Below are 17,720 nucleotides of genomic sequence, written 5' to 3'. Positions count from 1 at the left end.
GAAAGGAGAGAGAGATGACATCACTGTTTGTAGTCTGCACCTCAACACACGTGTTGTAAGTTATGATGTTCTCATTGTAGAGTCTTTACAACGGTTCTCACCCTGCTGCGGCTGCCACCAGCGGAACACAGTGTGGGGCGTCTTTGCCGCGGGCGGAAGCTCGATGGTGACCACCTGAGGCTCCAGGAACGAGCCAAAGTCCAACTCTCGTAAGAGCTGCCACTGCACGCCGTTGTTTATGGAAAACTGGACAATCACACCTGACAAAGAAATATAAGCAGAGTAACTGAGAAAATGAGGAAAAGAAACAAGCTGCAGAATTTTTTGTGCATGATCGCCTCATCCAGCCGACCGACACAATCTCGTGAAAATTCGTAACTATTTTATGTTTTGGTGAATTTTTGGCTAATTCGTATGAATTTGTGCAATCTCAATCGTACATTTTCATACAATCTGCTCACGTATGTTTAGGAGTGGGGTTATTTTTCCAATAATCTAATGTTTTCGTACATTTCACATCATACGATTTTATACGAAACCGCCCCCTTGTAACATAGTTACATTTTCCCGTGAGATCAGATTGGTATAACCGGTCCATATGATATGATCTCCACATTCACCTTCATTTCGGGAACGGGTGCGAGTGCAGGTGGAGCCCATGTTTTTCCCTCCAATCCGAATGTAGAACTGAACCAGACTGTACAGAAGGAGAAAACAGACAGTAGGTTGTAAGTAGAGAAACAAAAAATGATGACAGTCTGAAGCTTCATAGTTTGAGTCGTGGCACAGACCGAGTGTTGGTGGTGTCCAGCGGCGCGGTGCGAGCCTCTCGTCGGCCCAGGCTGCTGAAGTACAGCGCTTTGCCTTCACTGATGGTCCCGCAGCCGTCACCGATCTGTCCTCCACTCAGGCTCTGCCACAGTGAGCTCAGCTTCCCCTCGAAGTCCTCCGAGAGTTCAGTGGGACTCGGTGCAGACGGGACGCAGCTCGATCGATCCATCTCGACTGAACACAAACACACATAACATCACACACAGCAGAAGATCCTGATCACACACACCTGACTCAGGTCATCAGCGGCCGGCTGGACTAGTCTACACAAACCAGTGTGAACAGAGTCTGAACGTGAGCGTTACCTGTGTACCCCATGTCGCAGAAGCAGACGCCTGAGATACAGTCTCCATGTCCTCCGCAGTGATTGGGACAGGGCTCGGAGATGTAGACGCCGTCCAGTGCGAACGCAGGGGCGTCCCGATAGACACTGCTCTCCTGGAACCAGCGGAAGCGCGTCTTGCTGAAAATGACAGATGAGTTCATCAAAACTGTGGCTAAAATCAACCTGCACTGCAAACTATGTTTTTCTTGTTTTCTATTAAAAATATTGAACATTGAGAACCATCCCAGTGTCCAGTTACCTAGCAGCCACATTTCGTGGGAGCACAACAGTGATTCTGGTCCAGCGCTCATAGTCTCCTGTGTTGTAAACAGTGGGCTCTCTGAGTTCACGGCCGCTCCCCTCACAGCTGCTGGCCCCAGGGGATGCTGGGTAACAGCCCTCGCGCACCAGAGCCCATGTGCGGCCCGCGTCATGAGAGTACTGGAGCAGGACGGGCGCAGACGCACTGAAGACCGACTCACAACCGATGTTCAGCTGGAGGAGAAACACAACATTACATTCATCCAAGGTCAAAAACACTTTAATTTCCTCATAATATCCGCTGCAGCATCAGCTCTTTTCTCTCAGTGTCTGAAACGCTTCAATCAAGGATTCGGTTTCTCTAAACCCCGCCTTTCTGAGAGCTGCTCTGCTCTGATTGGTCAGCTGACCTCAGTCTGTTGTGATTAATCAGAAACTAAACACTCATTATCATATCTGAATCTCAGCTCTTGATTCACAGTGATACAAACAGTAACGATGGCGTCAGTTTTACCGTATCAATCTCATCAAAGTGGATTTGCTTTGGCAGCAGAAAACAGCGTCTTCTCGACACGAACAACACGAACCAAACTCTTCCAGTCTCAGATACAACTACAGTGATTGAGGGCGGGGCAAAGAGATGCTGTTCAGCCAATGAAGACCAGAGACTGGCATTATGCAAATGAGTTCCAAATCTACGTAGTTTCAGCAGGAAGTGAGACTGAATTACTGACGACTCGTTTCAGTTCAGAATTCTTCTTTCTTTTAGGAGACAAAAACTCCATTTATCTGATCTTTGATCTTTGAAACAGAGATTTTACATTCACAAACAGCTTTATGACACACTACATGAAAGATAATATCCCCAAAAAAATGTCATATCCCGTGCCACAACCATGTCATTATTTTCAGTTGGGAGCTTCTCTCAGCAAACTGATATTTGTGATTATTTTCAATTTATTGGGTTAATGAATCAGTTTATTATGTAAATAATGTGATTACATTTTTTAATTGATTGATAGCCTTACTATATATATATATATATATATATATGTATGTATGTGTGTGTGTGTGTGTGTGTGAATTAAGACTTCCTGCACGTAGCCTTACATCAGTACCTTGAACTGCAGTGTGTATCCCGGACGGAGAGACAGGTCTCTGGTCACCGCCATCCGGTCGCCGTCCGATCGTCCGAACACTATGGCCGAGGGTGTGGGAGCACAGAAACTGCCGTTACGGTCCTTGTCCATTCCTTCGTTTCCCAGCATCAGCCACACACTCATCTGGTTGAGCGGATGATCAAAAGCCGGTTTCTCATAGAAGTTCTGCAGGGAGACAGTAGAGTTTCTCTCTCGTCTCTTCATGAGCACTGCAGTAGGATCATCTGTGAGGAGAATCTCACCTGAGGAAGCGTGGGATCGGCCATCGGGATGACATGCTTCTCTCGCTCAGACAGGATGATCACGTCATCGATGGCCCACTGATCGTAGCCCTCGCCGGAGTGGAGCGGCTGCCACCAGCGGAAACGGGTGCAGGGCGTTTTAGAGGCCAGAGGAAGTTCATAATGAACAAACCTGTGGACAAACAATATCATCCAGTCACAAACACTCACATAAAGATGCTAAATACACCGTATGGCGCAGTGGACACTCTATACTCTTCATTCTAGAAATATTAGCAGTTTAGATAAAATAACTAGTTGCAGTGAATTTTAGGGCCAGTCACACAGAAAGTGATTTTTTCTGGCACAATTGAATGTGAATGTATTTGTCCACTCACCGCGGTCTGGTGAAGTCAGTGAAGTACATCTCTGCGATCAGACCCCAGCTGATTCCTCCATCATTGCTGTACTGCAGCAGAAGCCCCTCCTCCCTGCTGTCGCCCTGATTGCACTCGGCTCCGTCTCCGCCCATTCGCAGGTAGAACTGCACAAACTCCGCCCACTCCGTGTCCAAGTCCCAGCTGACCAGCTGCCGCAGCCCAGCCTGATGACACGAGATACTTCAACATACAGTCTGTATAATGATCAAATGTGTTCCCAGATCACAGGGAACGTTCTCAGAACGTTCTGTCAACGTTCTCTCAAAGTTATGAACAAACGTTCTTCCAGTATCTTTAATAGAACGTTAGTTCAAATTTATTTGGTCTTTCATAATGTTCTCAAAACGTTATTTATTCATCGTTCATGGAAGGTTTTTTCTGAAATGTTTTAGGACTCTTTTACTGTAATCGCACCTTACTGAAGTACAGAGAGGATCCTGAGGAAACCACGCCACAGCCCTGGTCAGGCGGCACGATCTCGCCTCCGGTCACTTCCTGCCAGGCTGACATCAGGGTTTCCTGCGACTCGAAGTCTGAGAGCACACTGGAGGCCAGAGTGTTGAAGGGCTGGCAGTCTGAGCCCGTGAAGCCTTCATCACACCTGTGAGCAGAGCAGACGATGAGCTTCAGATGAGCTCAGACACTGCTGCTCGTCCAGCAAAAACATCCTCAAAACTAGAAAACACTTACTGTACTTCACACTGCATAAGACATTAAGTGATGATAGACAAAACATGATAAAAACTTGCAGCTTGGCAATGGAAAGCCGGCTCATATGCACACCGTCATTCAACTTGAAATTATGATTTGATTTGCGTCTTCCGATTGGTTCTTCTGAGGACTTAGAGGCTTTTGCTTAAAAAGGGAAGTGGCGTTTAGCGGTTTCTGAAATCGAACCGGTATTTCTGAATGGGCTGATGCTGGGATTTAGTGGATTTGAAGCGAAAGTATTTGATGAGCGTAGGCTATGCTATATGCAGAGAGCATTCGCTCAATATCATTCTAATTTTTGACGGAGGTAGCGTTTAGCAGCTTTTGCATCCGAACTCTTCATATGTTAAAAATGTAATTTATTCCTGTGATCAAAGCTGAATTTGTGCCTGTCTCTGACCTGCAGTGTCCGTGGTCGCACCAGCCATGTCCACGGCACATCTGCGGACACTGCTGCCCGATGTAAATATCATCCAGCGCCCACTCATCCTGCTCCTGGTAGTAGTTCTGGATCCATCGGAAGCGTGTCGCACTCGACCTGAAGCCAGAAGACAGCATGAAACCAGAGTGAGACATGACAAGAAAACACTGCAAATGAACATGAGCCGATGAAGAGACACGAAAACTGGAAAAATACCATCATTCCTTCCTATACAGTGATCAATATGAGCAAAACAGGCCGTGGGAAAACATCTATGGTGTTCATCCTCTTGGTCCTTCATTCAAAATATTCACAAAAACCTAACCTTTAATTAAAGTCAAATCATTGAAAAAAGAAAAAAGGTTACACTTTATTTCTATAGTCACAAATTTTCTACTAACTATAATTAACCTTGAAACTACATGTCTAGAGTATTGTAGACTGTTAGATTAGGGTTCGTGTTAGTAGAATAAGTTCACCTGTACTTGTAAAGTTACTTATAGTCAGTAGAATATCTGCTGAGGAGCATCAAAATAAAGTGTTTGCAGGAAAAGAGCAGAACTGGTCCTCCTTGAGGTAACATTTAATAATCTCAAAGGAATCAGTGAATTAAAGCAAAGGTAGTAAAGTTAAAGCTCAGTTTGTGGTTTGTATCTTACCAGGTCTTGTAAGGCAGAGGAAGCGTGATCCGTCTCCAGTCTGTGAACTCAGACGGATGGTAGACGCTGGAGGCCGTGAACTCAGAGCAGCTCGGCATGCCTGGCAGACAGGCCTACACCAACAAACCATGAGAAAACACACCTGAAACACCCTGATGGAGCAGCCCAGACAGCAGAAAGAGGACAAACTGTGTTTTCTCAAAGAATAATCTATAATCTGAGTTATAATTGTTCTCCAATCCTTACAAGAAGTGCCATGGAGGAACGAAGACTGTAAGGTGATCAATGATTATCATGGTATTTACTTCTTATCACAAAAACATGGTAACCCTACGGTGCGTTTAGGTCTGGTGCTTTAGAGGATATTTATGTGTTCTCACCTCTTTGACAAGATGCCAAGTCAAGCCGTGATTGGTGGAAAACTCCAGCCGGACCTGCGTGTCGATGTGCGGCGAAGGCTCCCGTCCGCATCCCATGACCAGAGAGAACTGGATCATGTAGGACGCGCCGATCTGCATGGACTGTGTTTCCACATAGCGAATACTGGAGGCCGAGCCATGATCGCCTGAAAAACTGAGCAAATATTTACATCATTGTGGCTTACGCTGTCATTTGGATCTGGCCCTGAAGGGAAGTGCTGATATTGTTTGGATATCAATGCATTATTAATTGCAGAAATATTCTGCCTGCTTTTGCACTGCATAAGAAGCAATTTTCCGTTCCTTTGCTCGTCTGGCAAATGCTGACAAACTTCAGGTCTGAAATCATTGCATGGATATGACTGAGCTCATAAATATTCATTAGAACAGTTTAGAAGTTTTTTTATTTACATTAATTAACCCTTAATTAATTAATGTAAATAAACCCTGAGAGTTCTTCAAAATGGACTCAAGAACCCTAGAGCTCTATTAAACGTACATGAAAATACATACAATTCAAGCATAGTGATGATGATATTTCGCAGCCCATGTCCTCTGAAAGATTGAAAACCCCTGGCTTAAATGAGTGTTGTGAATGTGAATAAAGTCAGCGTATTGCAGGTGAAGCAGTACCTGAGAGTCCAGTCGTGCTGACAGTACGGCTGCACGTTCCCCAGATAGAAGCCCAGGCTCTGCGTCACATCTAACACATTACTGAAGTCCAGGCTGATGATGTTGAAGAGGACAGAGGTCATGCTGATCTCATCCACAGCCCAGACGTCCTGCCCGCGGCCCGAGTGGTACGGCTGCCACCAGCGGAACTGGACCCCAAACTTACGGGCCCCGGGAGGAAGTTCCACAGAGACAATCCTGAGAGAAAAGAGTCCAAATGTCATTTCATTTTTGAAGTTTTCATCATTGATTCTATTATTTTCCTGTTCATTACTGTGAAGCTGCGTTGAAACAGTGTGATCAGTATGACGCACCTGGGCTCATGGAAGCCCTGATAAGAGTAATGCTGCAGCAGCGTCCAGGTGATGCCGTTATCTGAGGAGTAATGCAGCAGCACACCCTCGCCCGGCTGATCCGGAGCTGGACACGAGCTGGAGGTGCTGCGGCTGCCCAGTCTGAGCGTGAACTGAAGATACCTGAGAGAGACAGACACAGACTGAATGTGAAACACCTGCAATAACTGCGTGTGTGTGTGTGTGTATGTGTGAGAGTGTTTGTGTGTGTGTGTGTGTGTGTGTGTGTGTGTGTGTGTGTGTGTGTATGTGTGAGTGTGTGTGTGTGTGTGTGTGTGTGTGTGTATGTGTGAGAGAGTGTGTGTGTGTGTGTGTGTGTGTGTGTGTGTGTGAGTGTTTGTGTGTGTGTACCTGGCCTGTGAGCTGTCCAGTGGGGTTGTAACGATGTGTCTTCTACTGTCTCTGTTGAACACCAGCGCTTTCCCACCTGCCAGAACCCCGCAGGCGAAGCTGACCTCTGCCCCGCGCAGCGAGGAGAAGCTGTGATAGGACGACAGCCTCACGCTGGAGAAACTCTCGGACAGAAACGCAGGGAAGGTCTGAGACGCCAGCTCACACGCAGGACCGCTGAAACCAGGGTCACACCTGAAGAGATGTGAAAACACACACTTTCCGGTAAGTGTTGCTGTTTTTCAGTGTAAAGAGTGTTTCGACTGAAGAATACTCATACTTGCAGCCCGTGCGTGAACAGTGTCCTCTACCGGAGCAGAAGCGCAAACAGGACGGCCCGATATACACTGGAACACACACAACAAGAGTGAACAGTGTCTGTCAATTAAAATATCCATACATTAAAAAACTGATTTGAGGGACATTCCTCATGTCAAAAGGATAAATGTTACATTGTATCCATAAACATTCACAATTAATAATGCTTCAAGAGGCTCGTGCACAACACAATTAAACCACATCATCATCACTGGCACTGATCATAATTTATTTGCTCATTCTGGCATCTGATGTTTTTAAAGTAGTTATGGAAACATTACTTCTGAACGTTCTCTGAATGTTCAAAACATCCAATTTTTAAATGCCTTTTTCTTTTTTATGTGGAACATTGTATCATTTCACAAACATTATGGGAACGTTGCTTTTGGATGTTCTCTGAACGTTCTGAAACTAGTAACATTTAAAAAACGTTGAACATCCAACATCCAACTGAAACATTTCAGAAAAAACATTCTATGAATAATGTTTTTGTGCTAACGTTTTGAGAACATTATTAAAGACCAGATAACTTTGAACGAACGTTGTATTAATGTTACTGGAAGAACGTTTGTTCATAACTTTGCCAGAACATTCCCTGTTCGCTGGGTAAGTGTCATAATCATCTGTTCGCTCATCATGACTTCCAGCAGTAATCGTGAGCAGTATACGACTGGCTCGTACCGTTGTCGATGGCCCACATGTTGCTGGTTCCCACAGCGGTCTGTCTCCAGCGGAAGCGAGTGCTTTCGGTCAGCGCGGCGTTGGGCAGAGGAATGGTGATCCTGGTCCATCTGCAGACACACAGTGAGATTAAACCGTGCTCCATGATAACAGACACAGGTCAGATTCATGAGCGGACGCAGGGACTGACCCGCTGTAGTTCTCTGAGGAGTAGATGCTGCTGTGGGGCAGGTGTGAGCCGGCACACAGCTCAGGGAGACACTCGGTGTGCAGGAGTGACCAGGAGCGCCCGTGATTCGACGAGAACTCCAGATTGATGCTGTGAGTTTCACAGATGAAGAAGGAGAAACAACCGTCTTTAATGCACTCATTTTTAAAGGGAACATGATTTAGTTGCTGTTTGTGTCGTCCTCTGAGTCTGTACTGACCCTAATCACTGCTACACACACACACACACACACACACACACACACACACACACACACACACACACACAAACAACTTACACCATTCCTGCAAAGTTCTATTCTATTCTTTTCTATTCTATGCTGTTCTATTCTACTGTATTCTGTTCTGTTCTTTTCTATTCTGTTCTGTTCTGTTCCTTTATATTATATTGTTCTATTCTACTGTGTTCTTTTCTATTCTATTATTTTCTATTCTATTCTATTCTATTCTATTATATTATATTCTGTTCTGTTATTTTATATTCTATTCTGTTCTATTCTACTGTATTCTGTTTATGTTATGTTCTGCTCTTTTCTATTCTATTCTGTTCTACTCTTATCTATTCTATTCTGTGCTGTTATGTTCTATTCTATTGTATTCTGTTCTGTTCTATTCTATTCTGTTCTTTTTTCTATTCTGTTCTATTCTATTCTGTTCTATTCTACTCTATACCGTTCTATTCTATTGTATTCTTTTCTTTTCTTTTTTTTCTATTCTATTCTATTGTGTTCTGTTCTATTGTTCTATTCTATTGTGTTCTGTTCTATTCTATTCTCTTCTATTCTACAGTATTCTGTTCTGTTTTATTCTATTCTGTTCTATTCTACTGTATTCTGTTATGTTCTGCTCTTTTCTATTATATTCTATTCTGTTCTTTTCTAGTCTGTTATTTTCCGTTCTTTTTTGTTCTGATCTTTTCTATTCTGTTCTATTCTATTATAACATTCTATTCTATTGTGTTCTGTTCTTTTCTGTTCTTTTTTATTCTATTCTGTTCTATTCTATTCTATTCTATTCTATACCATTCTATTCTACTGTATTCTGTTCTGTTCTATTCTATTCTCTTCTATTCTGTTCTATTCTATTGTGTTCTATTCTATTCTTTTCTGTTCTATTCTATTCTATTTTTTTCTATTCTACTCTATACCGTTCTATTCTACTGTATTCTGTTTTGTTCTCTTCTATTCTCTTCTATTCTACTGTATTCTGTTCTGTTCTATTCTCTTCTATTCTATTGTATTCTGTTCTGTTCTGCTCTTTTCTATTACATTCTATTCTGTTCTTTTCTATTCTGTTATTTTACGTTCTTCTCTATTCTGTTCTATTCTATTGTTACATTCTATTCTATTCTATTCTATTCTATTCTGGGTGATCCAGTTATTTCCATTCATTATTTAGAGTAAAATAGTACTAAACAAATTGTTGAATTTATGTCTTTGTATATCTAAAGTCAACACTACCTTATAAATGCTGAAATAGATTTTTATATCCTCATTCATTATTTCTGTTTTTTAGTACATGGATCTCAAAATTCTGTTGTACTACTGTCTGCTTTTATTAATTTGGTATTCATTTTCATTCATTTTTGTCCAAAGCGAGGATCTATTTATAGTCTGTTCTCATATCCAAAGGTTATTTCTTCACTCTGTCATCATTTACTCGTGTCTTTCAGACCAGTATGAATTTCTTTCTTCTGTGAAGCACAACAGATGGTGTTTTGTAAGATTTCTCAGTCTTATTTTGTGCAGTGTTATTCAGATCCCTCTGTTAGGATTAGATATATCTTCCTTGGTCTGAACGACATGATGACAGAACGATCATGTTTGGGTGAAGGAGTGAGCACCTGTTGGCCGGCTGATACGCGCCACACCCGAGGTTGATGGAGAACTGCACCAGGTGAGTGTTGGCGCCGGGCAGCACAGGCAGCAGCTGCAGGAAGTCCAGAGCCCAAACGTGGCGGTTCGCCCCGCCGTGGACCTTCTGTTCTAGACAAAACTGAGTGGCTGGAGTCTGTAGCTCTGTGGGCAAACCAACGGAGACTACTGTAGGAGTCTGGGAAGAGCAAAGAGATGTCGAGGAGTAAACAGATGAGACATCAGAGGAAAGAGAAATATGTAATTGTTGAAAATGATTAGTTTAAAGAGGACCTATTGTGCCCTTCCTCAAAGTCTTGATGTAGTTTTTGTGCTCTACTAGAGCAGGTTTTCATGTTTGAATGTTGATTATTTTCCTCATATTCTCCATTGTTCAGCTCCTCTCTTCCCAGTCTGTCAGTAACGCTCTGTTTAGTTCCTGTCTCTATGAAGCCCCTCCTTCTGAAAAGCACAATGTGCTCTGATTGGTCGGCTGGAGCAGGTGTGTTGTGATTGGTGTTTGGGAAATGTCCCACCCCTTACCATAACCGCCAGTTTCAACACACTACTAACTAACTCAACCAGGCCCCGCCCCTTTATTCTGCGTATGAATTATTTAAATGAGGAATATTGTGAAGAAAACTCAAGACTACAATGGAGGCGTTTCAGAAACACTGACGAAGAAGCACTAGAGAAGAACTCCCGCCTTTTTCCTGCTCAAACAGCAACATTACAGATGAACATGAAAAACAGCAGAATAGATCCTCTTTAACCTCTATCTGTACATAAGGTCTATACCCTGTAGGCGGAGTATGGCAGTACGTCCAGAAGCACATGATCTTTTCTGCCCTCTGAGCGGCCAAAAAGGACGACATTATTCTTGCTGGATTCTCCAGGGTCGCAGCCTCCAGCCCCTGCAGCGATCACACAGAGACCAACGCTGAACACACGTCAGAGGCAAGATAATGTGCATGTACAGGTGCCAGAACAAGACGTACCCATGGCGAAGTGGAATCGCAGGTTTCCGTAGGCGCTGGTGTTCAGGTACGGAGTACAAACCTTCCTCGGTCCGTCTCTGAGAAAGACGAGCGCTGATCCGGACTCCACCTCCCCACACTGAGCTCCATACACCGCTCCATCCACCTCCCATCTGCAGTTCACAATGGAAATTAATTCATTCTGAACTTACTTAATCTGAACAATGACACTATTTTCTTCTAGAGCTGCTGTACAGACAAAGCAAACTTTGTTACATTATTTTCTGTTATCACTGTAAGCTGCTTTGAAACAATCTGTATTGTAAAAAGCGCTATATAAATAAAGGTGACTTGACTTGACACACAGGGTTTCACCCAAACTATATTTTGTTCTGAAGTATAGTTTGCAGAGAGTCTTCGCCCACACGCTCTTCTGATTGGCTGTGATTTTGGATTGGTTTGGTTTTGAGAGCAGTGCTCTGCTCTGAACTACTCTAAACACCGCTGTTAAAATCGATTTGCAGTATTATTTGTGTACGATCGTAAGACTCACCCACTCAGTGGACTCTCGAAGTCTTCCTCCCAGTAACTGCGGCCCTCTTCACGGTGCAGGTCCACGTCACGTGTGGAGGCGAAGCTGTGCTCCAGTCCCTCTCCGCCGTGGAAGTACAAGGCGTTTCCCTCCGACTGACACGCGTGCTGTTGGATGAATCGAGAGGAAGTGTTACTGAGGCTTCTGACAAAACTGAGATCTCTCCATGTTGCATAAATAAAGTGCCATCTAGTTCACACTTAAGTATAGTCTTTTAAACGTATATTATTTGCATAACAAGCACACTTTCAGTGGGATCCTAGTGTTTGATCATGTGACCTTGACTGTGGCTCCTGGGAAGAAGAGCCAGTTGGCCGTGTCCAGCGGGTCCAGGCTGTCCTCCAGCAGCGGGGGCCGGTCAGCGCTGTTGAGCACCAGTATGTTGTCCAGACCCCAGCAGGACTCGTAGCCGTCGGGCCCCACGGGCGGCCTCCTGACTCCAGCGCAGGTGCACAGACTCGCCTTTACAGCCGGCTGGCAGCGGCACGAGATGAACCACTGTGCTGCTGTTAGTGGGAGCCCTGCCAGACCGAGACCAACACTGTCATCACACACACGAGCTCATGCACATCCACACACACGTGACTTAATGCACTGATTCGGTTGTGCAGTAATGAGTGTGTGGGATCTGTTTCCTAAAATAAAGTAAAAACCTGATCTTCTCCAAGGTGATCCAGTCATCAGAGGTGTTCCGACCGCAGGAGATGATAATACTGGGGTCCGAGTAACTGAACCGACACGAACCAGATCCTGAACGAGGAACACAAACACACAACTCATGAACTGACGCTCAGCTCCACAACCTTACACAGAAAACAGACATTCAGCTGCAAAAATGATGTTCTTCCTCAGTGTTTCTGTCTGTTTTCCAGCACAAATATCTAAATGTTCTTATGCAGTGTGTGAATTTTAGCGGCATCTAGCGGTGAGGTTGTGAATTACAATATAGAGAAGCTACGGTGCCCAACACAGGACAAAAATATCATCGTCTGAGACAGCAGAGAGAAGCTAGTCAAGCAAACGCGCTCTGTAGAGCAGTTTGTCCGTTTAGGGCTGCTGTAGAAACATGCCGGCGCAAAATGGCGACTTAACATGTAAGGGGACCCGCGGTGTCTGTAGATAGAAATGACTCATTCTAAGGTAACTAAAACATAACGGTTATGTAACGGTCTTTATACACCACTTATGTATATAATATTGTACTTCTGTCAATAGCTCCTCCTAAAATTTACACATTGCACCTTTAAATCAAAATACATTTACAGGAGAAGCAAAATGACTTTTCTGAAAAATGCATCAAACTGAAGTGAGTTTGTGCTTAAAAAAAGAACAATATCTGCCAGTGAAACTAATTCATGTATGTAATGCAAGTATCTCGATTTAAGAATATTTAGATATTTGTACTGGAAAACAAGACAGAAATAGTGAGGAAGAACACACTGTTTGATCGCTCTGAGAGCTGAACTGTGCTGACCTACAGTACCAGTGCAGAAAGATGGTGATGCTCACCTAAGGCAAACTGCAGGACTGAAGCTGTGCTCGTGTTCAGAGCCACTGACGTCTGAAAGAGATGATCATAAAATCATGAGCTTCTCATTTCCCTCGTTCACACAGGAGTGATGTGTTAGTGTATGATCACTGCACTATGAAGATAGAAGCATCTGTGGTGGTGTGGTGTAACTCCACACATTATTCAATCCAAACTATGATCTGTAAAACATGATGAGTGAATGGAAAAACCAAGGGAAGTGTGTTTTGTATATTTACTTAAAAGACAGTTACCAGTTCTCTCTGTCCGAAGGGTTCACAAAACGTCACTGCCTTCCCGTGCATCAGCGCTCCGCACTGCTCTCCCACCTCACAGTTACTGCAGTCCGACCTGAGAGAAACACATTCATGAGCGTGAATAACAGATACATCTTCTTCTGTCTGTATGCAGTCGGTACAAAACACTGAGCAGGAAAAGGGAAGCAGCCGAACTGCCAGAGAAAGACGCGCGTCACCCACCAGATACTGAGACTGAGCTCTTCTTGAGTGTTGTGTTCGAAATCATCTCGGAGAACAGCGTGATCACCGTGAACCACAGCTTCACATCAGCAGAAGACCGTGAGAGAGACAGAGCAACAGTGAGAGTGTGTGTGTGTGTGTGTGTGTGTGTGTGTGTGTGTGTGTGTGTGTGTGTGTGTTGATGCTTCTTCTCACCTAGACTGGGCCGCAGAGGAGATTCAGTGGGAGCTGAAACAGACAGATGAATAACACAAAAACATCTTAACAACATTTCTAATTGTGCACATTAAAGACTTCATTTGCATAAATAAATGAGAATGTCTGATCAGTAACATTTATTATACATGTGGTGGACATTCAATCTTCTTCAATCATGACTCTGATCTGTAAGCGACACACAGAAGAGTGTAATATTCTCATCCTCAGGAACTGACCGGTCAAACATTTTTCTCTAATGTCAGTTCAACTGTTTGACCGATGTCAGAAAAATAAACTTAATTCAAAGGGAAATCAAGATTATTTTTCTGACCCCACTGGCAGATATTTGTTCTTTTTTTAAACTCACTTCATTTTGACAAATTTTTTAATTAATCAAGACTGAATATCTGAAGTAATTTTAATTCTCAAGTATCTTGATTTAGGAATGTTTAGATATTTGTGCTGGAAAACAAGAGAAAAATACTGAGGAAGAACATCGTTTTATGCAGTACATCTTCTTATTATCTCACATGAAAAGCCTGGAACTTTAATCAATGTCCAAATCTGAAGATCATAAAAATCACATGTATGAAAATCTCCAAAATGTAACTAAAAGTTCTGGTGACTTGATGTTTTCAAGGATGCTTTTCTCTAATGCCAAAATGTGAGATGAATGATTCTTCTGAAATAAATTCTGAATGAATTATATATGTTTTGATATTACTATTTGACAGATGATATGAAACGTTGCAAGATATTAATTCATAACTGACTGTAACTCTGTATTTCACCGTTGAGCTTGACGTCCAGTCTGTCCTTATCTAAAGCCTCTGACACTTCTATCTGTGATTAACCACATTAAACGTCGCACTCAGGAACCTTCATCTTCCCTGGAAAAACCTTTTTATCTTCTCAACCGTACAGATAAAACAAAAACCATATAGTCAGTCTTTTTCCTCAGTAAACCTCATATAATCCATCACATTATAATAATAAAGCAGCAGCACTCCCTTCATTTTCTGACCTATTTCTTCCAGAACTCAGGAGCACATGAGACCGTTCATGCATTACTTCTGTAGCTGCAGGTACAGGGAGCGTCCACTGAGAGGCGCTGTGAGCTCTGACACCGCTGAATCAGGATCATCAGTTACTGAAGATCAGTCTCACACCAGCATCGCTCTGATACTGCTGTAGTTTTATTAATATTTTAGTTTCCAGTTTCATTTCAGTTAAATTTTTAGTAATGCTTTTGACATTTTTATTCATTTTTAAAACAATATGTCTAGTTTTAATTAATTTTAGTTTTAGTTATTTTAGTACTTCAAGTTAAACTAAAAGAAAATAAGAAACCTTGCCTTGGCAACTAGCTGCAATAAAATGAGTTTAAAATTAATAAAAATAAAGAAACGTAACGGAAATGTTTTTATGGTTTTGGTTTTAGCTTTAGTTAACTATAATAACTCTGTCACACACTTGTAATATAGTTTGCAGTCAGTTATCCCAATCCAAATATTTGGATGAACATGTCTGGCAAGGGTTTCCTGATGGGTTCAGATCCGGGAAACACACACATTCATTCAAATTTCAAAATCAAAAGTAACATCCAAGTGGAGTTAGGCTTAACTTTTAGTTGATTTAAGTAAACACTGGTGGTAACACTTTATTTTACAGTGTCCTTGTTACACATGTTACATGTACTTATTACTGCAGTACATTATGCATAATTTCATGCAACTAACCCTAAACCAAACTCTAACCCTAATACTATAGTAAGTACAAGTTGTTAATAAATATTACTCAGTATTTAAATGTATAAGTACACTGTAACAAATACACCTTTGTATGCCATGAGATCAGTGTGGAAATTAAAGAGCGAGAATGTTTTGGTGAATTGTGTTATGAATGTTGGGAAAGGGAGCAACAGCTCTGGCTTTTCTCATTGTCATCTGTAGCAGAAGAACATTATCAAGTGTTTGAATTAACAGGCAGATTTCATAGTGTGTGTTCAATATTATCTCACTGACACTGTTTACTAACATGTCAGGCGGCATTTCCGCTGTGTGCACACACACACACACACACACACACGATGAGAGCTTATCTCTCTCAACTCTCTGCACATGATCTTTGTCAGTGGAGTTTTGCTCTGGTTCTCTGCCGCTCATTTGTCGATCTCTTTCTCTGTCTAGCGTCACGCGTTCACACAGCAGACAGTCACACTCATTTGAGGCTTAGTTTAATCCTCGATGGCTTCCTTAAGAACTTTAATTACCTCCGGCGCTCTCGCTGTAGATCTGTGCTAATGCGACCGGCTTACACTGACAGTTTAACAGCCCTCCGCTTCCCAAAGAGCGATTTGGAGCGGGCCAGTTCATTCCCCAACTTCTCTAATGCAAAGCCGGACACTCAGATGAAAGTTGGCGATGGATGTTATTAAGAGCAGGACATTATTTCAAAGCGCCGCATCTTTCATCTCTAGCGCGTCTCTCCATCTAGAGGCCGCGGCGTCTGCTGTCGTATATCTGCTCTGGTTCTGATCGTCCTCCTCTCCTCTGCCCAGCACCGATCGCCCATCGTGAGTTATAGTCACTTTTCGATAATCAATCCTCAGGGATACGAGTCCAACGTGTCCCATAAAGTCCTAATTTATGGAGCGGCTGGAAATTGCAGAGTTCTCTGGTCGCCTTCCCTCATCCCGAGCTGTCACAGATATCACTCTTTGATATACTAGCGTCACCTCCAGCTCTCTCTCTCTCTCTCTCTCTCTTTCTCAGTGAAGTTCTGCTGCTCTGATAGTCTCTCGTTTCTGTTTAGCATGCCTTTATGTGTTTATCTCTTTACATGCTGTCATTTGTCATTTCATTCTGGCTTGTTTCACTTCCATACACTTAATGATTTTCTTCTTTCTGCATGGAAATGAATTGAGTGCATAAACATTGGACAATAAAATGCAACAGTCTGGTTTCGGATAAACAAATCCATTGATTTTCTCCCTAACAATAACATATAAAGCTTTCAGCACAGACCCACCGTGAGCTCTGAGGTGGTTAAATGATGAGATCCGGTCAGTGTGATTTTTAACTTGCAAAACATTCTACATGCTACACAATCCATCAGTCAGAATCACTAGCATCACAGAAATCACTGTAACTGATCTCAAAGTAAACCACTGCAAATGAGTCTCTCCAAACTCTCAAACAACTTACACAACTTTGTGTTTGATTTACAATATCCTTGAGTACATTACGGGACCACCCCACAGTGCCCAGACCCTCCATGCAACACTAGGCCGGTCCCAGGCCAGGCATTCAGAGCAACGTCAGGTTAAGTGGCCCTGCCGCTAATAAGGAAAATGAGTGGCATAAGTTTGATGAGAACATGGACCAGATCCTCCAAGTAACAGCTAGAGGAGATGCTGACCGGAGACTGCAGACAATGTGCTCAGTGATCATCAACATAGATGCTGAAAGATTTGGCTTGAAGGAGCAGCGCTCGACCAGCGGTACAGTGGAAACAAACTGTCGTGAGGAGAAGATCCGACAGTTGCGGCAGGAGCTCCGTGTGCTCAGAAATCAGTTCAAACAGGCAAAGGAGGAGGATAAGGCTGCCCTGGTTAGTTCAGAGTTAGTTCACTACCACCCGTCGAGCTGAGTGGCACAGAAAGAGGGGCAAGGAGAGAGCCCGCAAACGTGCAGTCTTCATCACAGATCCCTTCGGAGTCACTAGGAGACTCCTCGGGCAGAAGCATAGCAGTCGACTCACCAGCACTCTGAGCACCAGCACTGAGAGAGGTCCAAGGTCAAAGCACCTAAGACCAACTCAGCACCAGGTCCAAGTGGAGTGCCCTCTCTACAGGAGAGGTGGTCCCCAGACTCCTTCAGTGACTATGGAAAACCATCAAAGTCATCTGGAGGAGGGGAAAGTGGTGCAGCAGTGGAGACATGCAGATGTCTGGATTCCTAAGGAGGAGAACTCAAGCAAGATTGAACAGTTCAGGGTCATC

At 43.2% G+C, this 17,720-nt stretch overlaps 1 protein-coding gene across 1 annotated transcript in view; it reads right to left on the bottom strand.

Moving 5' to 3' along the window:
• Nucleotides 1-17,720, bottom strand: part of LOC127500005 (reelin-like) — an 89,532-nt gene that overhangs the window by 24,157 nt on the left and 47,655 nt on the right. The window contains 29 exon segments of the mRNA XM_051870785.1: nt 102-260; nt 621-697; nt 792-1,005; nt 1,137-1,294; nt 1,416-1,651; nt 2,536-2,742; nt 2,820-2,991; nt 3,197-3,402; nt 3,653-3,839; nt 4,350-4,487; nt 5,030-5,142; nt 5,410-5,602; nt 6,082-6,318; nt 6,435-6,596; nt 6,825-7,058; nt 7,144-7,210; nt 7,863-7,972; nt 8,053-8,181; nt 9,934-10,142; nt 10,742-10,857; nt 10,942-11,093; nt 11,474-11,619; nt 11,792-11,938; nt 11,940-12,033; nt 12,166-12,262; nt 13,022-13,073; nt 13,295-13,391; nt 13,520-13,598; nt 13,715-13,747. Of these exon segments, the coding sequence (XP_051726745.1) occupies nt 102-260; nt 621-697; nt 792-1,005; nt 1,137-1,294; nt 1,416-1,651; nt 2,536-2,742; nt 2,820-2,991; nt 3,197-3,402; nt 3,653-3,839; nt 4,350-4,487; nt 5,030-5,142; nt 5,410-5,602; nt 6,082-6,318; nt 6,435-6,596; nt 6,825-7,058; nt 7,144-7,210; nt 7,863-7,972; nt 8,053-8,181; nt 9,934-10,142; nt 10,742-10,857; nt 10,942-11,093; nt 11,474-11,619; nt 11,792-11,938; nt 11,940-12,033; nt 12,166-12,262; nt 13,022-13,073; nt 13,295-13,391; nt 13,520-13,598; nt 13,715-13,747 (4,221 nt within the window).

This window comes from Ctenopharyngodon idella, chromosome 18, assembly GCF_019924925.1.
Source record: "Ctenopharyngodon idella isolate HZGC_01 chromosome 18, HZGC01, whole genome shotgun sequence".
Lineage (NCBI taxonomy): Eukaryota > Metazoa > Chordata > Actinopteri > Cypriniformes > Xenocyprididae > Ctenopharyngodon > Ctenopharyngodon idella.
Note: the sequence above shows the minus strand (reverse complement) of the source record. Positions and strands in the feature narration are given on the sequence as shown.